Here is a 6,003-nt window from a genome sequence, read left to right on the forward strand (position 1 = left end):
AACAACAACAACAACACACTGGTCAATTCCCATTTCCTTACCCAACTGCTTACGGGTAAGCGTAGTCATCACATCAAATAACAATCGTTTCTGGTTAATGTGTGTAGCAAGGCCCAAAATTAATATCTTCTTCTGCAGATTTGCTGGTTATTCTCAAGAGGGAATGTACCCAATGGTTAGTTACTTTCATAGATCTCTCACAATGTAGCTTGTTTCCATTTCACTGATAAAATTTTGAAGTTCTTATGTATGTGTTTTTGGTTTGCAGAACTACTACAATCATCATCTCTATGGAGGACAGCAGTTTTCACCATATGTGGGACATCCATCATCAGGATCAACAGGAATGTACCATGGCTATTATCCATTCTATGCTCAATACAACGCAGCACAAAGTAGCAATCAAGCTCAAGCTCAAGCTCAACATCATCAAGGTTTCAGCTGTCAATACACTGCTCCACCTCCTCCTCTGCTGCAATATCCTTACTTGCCTCACCAGCAACACTTTAGTTCTCAGCAGCAATTCAGCTCTCAGCAGCAGCCTCCGCCTCCAGTCCTCTCCCTCCCAACCTCTCTAGCTCTATCATTGCCATCATCTTCATCACCATCCTCTACAACTTCCACCTCAGGTTTGATTTCACAACTCAAAATCTTAATTGAAAAACCATTGGACACATTGCTTTGAATCATGCTTGATTGTAATGTTTTGTTGCTTATATTACTAGCTGCAACGACAGCAGCATCAAAAACAGTAGTTATTACTACAGCGACAAAGAATGCAGCAGCAGCAGCTGAAACAAGCAGCACCAAAGATGGCCATGAAGCAGTAACAACATCAACCATCAAGATAGAAGATTGATTCAGTACTACTACTACAATAGCCAGAGCAAGGGACAAACTTCAGTGTACACTAACTCATCATCAATCTCTCCAACAACGTTCTAGAAACACTCATTCATTGGTCTTAGGAGTCTAGAATCTTAATTAGTACTACTTAGGAGGAGGAAGGAAGAAGAAGAAGGAAACAATCATATCACATTCTTTGTTTTTTTTTTTTGGTTATTTCAAGATTCATATTGCATTTTAGGTTAAAGAATCAAGAGAAGGCATTGGTTGCTTTTTTTTAGATTCTTAGAAGAAGAAGAAGCAGAAGAAAAAAAACATGGATGGATGCAGAAAGCATCATCATCAGATTATTACATTCATTTGGGGATTTATTTTTCAGGTTCAGAAGAAATGTTTTATGTCTTCTTTTGAACCCAAACTGGATTTTTAAGCTTCGGATAAGCTTGAAATCCCTTTTTCTTTTCTTTTTCTTTTCACATATGTAATTCTTGAAATTGTTATAATTCAATCACATTGCCTCTTCTTACCTATTTGTTCATTCTTTATATAATTAATCAGCTGGTTCGTTCTAGGGAAAGTGAAACAACTCAAAATCCGTTCATCCTTCGCTTTCACCTAGCTAGAATTTTCTACTACTTTTTTGAATATATTAAAACTGAAACTTTTTATAAAAAAAATAATTAAATTTTGAAATGGCATGATCATTTCATTTGCTTTTAAAGGGGTTCTCAGAGTAAAATGATGATTATTTATCTTTGGATTCCAAAAGGGATCTTATGAAGACAAAAAAGTACCGGTCAAAAGACCGTTGGAATAAACGGATCTATCTTCTTTTCATCCCCCTCTATGGATAATATTTCATGACTACTACTAGTATTATTTTAAAATATACCCAACTCTTGTTTTTTTCCTTGTAACCAAAACAGTAATAAAACCAAAACATTTTAACACTTGTAGCAGAATAGACAGACACATGGAAGTCGTCTTTGTCTGCAATGTACAAAGGGAAAATGGACCCAAAAAATTGTATTTGGAATGAGTATTACTATGCAACCATTCGATGATGAGTGAAACTATCAATAAAATAAAATATGGTCAGACTAGTGAAACAAAAAGTGAAAATCAGACTCAGGTTTCACCAAAAAAAAAAAATGATTAAGAGCCGAAGTATACAAAATTGATGGGCTTTTAAAAATCTAAGGCCTAAATGATTATAAAGCCCATTATTGACTTTTGAAAATGTAGGCATGTGTAACTAATTAGGCCATAAAAAGCTTTAGCCTTAGATATGTAAACACGCAAGAATAATATGTTTAAGTAGTTTACATTAATTTATTACGTACTGTCCTAATCATATAGATCGATAGATATTTTTCTCGTATTAATTTAATGATGGGACATTTTTATTTTTTCTACGCAAAGCAAAGTTTTATAGATGGTTCTAGAACTCCTTTTGATATCCACAGAAAATTTATTTAATAAAAAAAAAATATCATTCCATTTTCCATTTCCAAATTTACGCGGCCAGTGCACTAATCTGATTTAAATAAAGCTAGTGGCATTTAATATATAATAAAGTAATAAAATTGTTAATTCCCACTTGAAAAATTAAATAAATTTGCTTTATGGAAAAAGAGAAAAAAAAAAAAAAAAAACCCCNCAATTTGAATGATACATAGGAGGCTAGAAGAACAGTCGAAAAAAAAAATACTTAAAAAATTTTATTAAATCCAACCAAAGATATCAAAACTGAGCCACACAAAGAAAATAGAAAAAAACACGTGTCAAGCGCATGACCACGAGATGATACTCAGGCGAATATCTTCACTTCCGTAGAGGAACCAGGTAAATGACACGTGTAAATGTGGACCTGAGAGCTGAGAAGCAGAGGAGAGAGGACCACCTCCACCGAATCAGCCGCGATACAGAGAAAATCAAAACAATGGCTCATATTAAGCCACGTCATCTAGTGAAGGCCCGCCTTTATTTCTCACCGTTAATTAGATTTCTCTATTTGTTTATTTTTCTCTACAAGTCTTCTTCTTTCCTTCCTTTGATTGTTCTTCTCTACAAGTATTCTTTCTCTTCTTGATTGTTAGATATTTTTTCGTGGTCCTGATCCAAAGATACCAATTTTTTAAAAAAAAGAGTTTCTGTTTTTTTCTTCTTCATCTTCATCTTCAACATCTTCTCTGATATTTTCTCTCTCTATCTCTCTCTCTCTCTCCTTCGATCGTTTTGGTCGGACTAAGATCTGTTATTAATCGAGAGTCTCGTTTCGTTTGCTTTGTTTTGACTTTTGTTGGTGTTACCGAGTTCTGCTTTTGTTTGTTTGTTTGTCCTGTTTATTTTGAGCTCTGATTCGATGGGGGAGATTGTGGTTTTAAGTAGTGATGATGGTATGGAGACGACTAAGAACAACAACAGAGGCAAGTCATCTGAAGTTGTTCAGTGGGAGAAGTATTTGCCTAAAACTGTTCTTAGGGTTTTGTTAGTTGAATCTGATGATTCAACTCGTCAAATCATCACTGCTCTTCTTCGTAAATGCTGTTACAAAGGTCGATTCATCTTTTCTGATAAAAGTTTGCTTCTTTTTTTGTTTATGTCTTGATTGATTTTGAAGATGTTTGACCTGTGAAACTAAAAAAAAAAAACTCGATCTTGCTTGTTTTGAGTTGATACAGTTGTCGCTGCTTCCGATGGTTTAGCTGCTTGGGATATTCTTAAGGAGAAGTCTCATAACATTGATCTTGTACTAACAGAGCTGGATTTGCCATCTATATCTGGTTTTGCTCTACTTGCTTTGTGTATGGAGCATGAAGCTTGCAAGAACATTCCTGTCATAAGTACGATGGTGATCCCCTTAGTCCTTTATGCCTTATAAAAACGCCTCTTTATGTGTTTTTATGTGTTCTCATATGCTCTATTTTGGTTTTCTTTCTTGAAATGAATAGTGATGTCTTCGCAAGATTCGATAAAAATGGTGTTGAAGTGTATGCTTAGAGGTGCTGCTGATTATCTTATCAAACCCATGAGGAAAAACGAGTTGAAAAATCTATGGCAACATGTTTGGAGAAGACTTACTGTACGATATTTCTTCCTTTTTTGGTGTTTTGAAGTTTCGTTTCCTTATGTTGATGTTTCTAGTTTGAAAGACTTAATTGTGTTTTTTGGTTATGAATCAGTTGCATGATGATCCTACCGCTCATGCTCAAAGTTTACCAGCTTCACAGCAGAACCTTGAAGATACTGATGAAACTAGTGCAGATTCCAGATATCATTCCGACCAAGGAAGTGGTGCTCAGGTATATAGATGTTACCACTGACTTGTTATTTGATACAATCTATGTCTTTGATTGGATTTTGTATGAGTGGTGGCTGGACTGTGAGGTCTTTCATCTCGAGATTGCATTGTATTGTCACTTTTCCAGAGCTTTTGTTTATCTTACTTAAGCTGATATATTGTGCACATTCAATTTGTGCAGGCTATCAGCTACAACGGTCACAACAAGGTTCTGGAGAATGCCAGATCACTGGATGAAAGGGACGAGGTTAAGGATTCTGGTAGAAATGAGAAAAAGCCTGAATCTTTTGATGTGACAATGGATTTGATTGGTGGAATTGACAAACGGCCTGAGAGTATCTATGAAGACAACAGTCCTGACGCCTGTGCTGGTCCCGAGCTTGGACTCTCTCTGAAAAGATCTTGCTCTGTTAGTTTTGAGAACCAAGTCGAAAGCAAGCATCAAAAGCTTAGCCTCTCTGACGCATCAGCCTTCTTAAGGTCAGTGTGTTTCCTTGCTCGAAAAAAAAGAATGTCTTTAATTTTTTAATTAGTGTTTTAATGAACAACTTTACTTATTATGAACCTGCAGATTTGAGAATAGCAAGGCAGCAGAGAAAGCAGCGGTCGCTTTAGAGGCGAGTAGTTCAGGTGAGCCAAAGACACCAACCGAATCACATGAAAAGTTAAGAAAAGTAAGATCTGATCAAGGAAGCGCCACAACGAGCAGCAACCAGGAGAATATAGGATCATCAAGCATAACCGGACAATGCGGACAGAACGAGTTAAGCATCCCTCACCAAGTTCTTCCGTCTGCAGTTACAAATCAAGTGCAAAATCCGCAAGATTCCCCAGCTCCAGTAGTAGAATCAAATCGTTTGAAAGCTAGCAAGGAAGCAGAAGTTGGATCTCAAAGCACCTGCAACACAGATGAGGGGATTGCAGGACAAAGTAGCAGCACAGAGAAAAAGCCAAAGGAAGAAGAAAGTGCACAACAACGTTGGAGTCGGAGTCAAAGAGAAGCTGCACTGATGAAATTCAGGTTAAAGAGGAAAGATCGATGCTTTGATAAAAAGGTAAGAGACCCACAACAAGCTTTGATCATAAACAGAATCTGAATCAAATACACAGGAACGAACTGATTCAATGGATATACAGGTTCGATACCAGAGCAGGAAGAAGCTAGCGGAACAACGTCCACGAGTGAAAGGGCAGTTCGTGCGTGCCGTCAATTCAGACTCGTCTACAAAAGCCTGAAACAGCTCAACAAAAAAAAAACTCTTTATAAGCTTTTTTTTATCTCTCGATTTCTTTTGTTAGTTTTCATTACAATAGAAACCAAACTTAATTAGATTTGTTTTTCTTTAGTGTGTTTTTTTTTGTTTTTCTTGTATTTGATTGGCTACTTCTGAGAGTAACTTTTGTATATATACAACTCTGATAAATGAGGAGTTCGTTATGCTAAAACCGTAACTTGAATTTCGTTATGTTAAACGTTTAGGAAGTATTTACATAACACAATCAATCATTAGACTAAACCGCCACTCCGAACCAGTCAATCATAATTGGACCAATCATTGAATGAAGAAATAAATGGGTAAAAAAGACAGCAAATATTACCGGTCCATAGAGTGTCGGCCACGTGTTCCTCATTATTACCGTGAAAGGGAAAGGGAAAAAAATCAAAATTGGAACCAAAGAGATAGATTCCGATTGAGATAGATCTCTCTCTCAAAGGGAGATAGATAAGAGAGAAAGCGGACCCCAAAAAATAATAAAAAAGGGTTAGGTGGGTTGGATCTCTCATGTAATCGGTGCTCCCCCCTCGAATTTTTTTTTTCCTTTTAAAAAAAATATAAAGCCTTCTCCTTTTG

At 36.4% G+C, this 6,003-nt stretch overlaps 2 protein-coding genes across 3 annotated transcripts in view; both read left to right on the plus strand.

Moving 5' to 3' along the window:
• LOC104699482 (RNA-binding protein 24-B-like) overlaps positions 1 to 1,376 on the plus strand; it is a 3,011-nt gene extending 1,635 nt beyond the window's left edge. The window contains exons 3-6 of the mRNA XM_019246458.1: positions 3 to 55; positions 139 to 175; positions 269 to 629; positions 726 to 1,376. Coding sequence (XP_019102003.1) covers positions 3 to 55; positions 139 to 175; positions 269 to 629; positions 726 to 859 — 585 coding nt within the window. The 3' untranslated portion in view covers positions 860 to 1,376. The remainder of the gene's footprint in view (positions 1 to 2; positions 56 to 138; positions 176 to 268; positions 630 to 725) is intronic.
• LOC104793656 (two-component response regulator-like APRR9) lies at positions 2,916 to 5,602 on the plus strand. Of its 2 annotated transcripts, XM_010520054.2 has the most exons (7): positions 2,916 to 3,404; positions 3,531 to 3,692; positions 3,801 to 3,931; positions 4,032 to 4,151; positions 4,332 to 4,630; positions 4,722 to 5,205; positions 5,288 to 5,602. In XM_010520054.2, exons 1-7 carry the CDS (start codon positions 3,212 to 3,214, stop codon positions 5,384 to 5,386), a joined length of 1,488 nt encoding a protein of 495 aa, XP_010518356.1. In that variant the 5' UTR covers positions 2,916 to 3,211; the 3' UTR covers positions 5,387 to 5,602. The 2 variants fall into 2 exon arrangements, with proteins under 2 accessions (XP_010518356.1, XP_010518357.1); XM_010520055.1 differs by lacking the exon at positions 2,916 to 3,404 and having other exon boundaries at positions 3,531 to 3,700.

Source organism: Camelina sativa, chromosome 6, assembly GCF_000633955.1.
Source record: "Camelina sativa cultivar DH55 chromosome 6, Cs, whole genome shotgun sequence".
In the NCBI taxonomy this organism is placed as follows: Eukaryota; Viridiplantae; Streptophyta; class Magnoliopsida; order Brassicales; family Brassicaceae; genus Camelina; species Camelina sativa.

Coding starts and splice junctions, on each gene's coding strand:
- LOC104793656 (XM_010520054.2), top strand. CDS start 3,212: ATGGGGGAGATTGTGGTTTTAAGTAGTGATGATGGTATGGAGACGACT. Junction 3,932..4,031: donor ATGTTTGGAGAAGACTTACT/GTACGATATTTC, acceptor GTTATGAATCAG/TTGCATGATGATCCTACCGC. Junction 4,152..4,331: donor ACCAAGGAAGTGGTGCTCAG/GTATATAGATGT, acceptor CAATTTGTGCAG/GCTATCAGCTACAACGGTCA.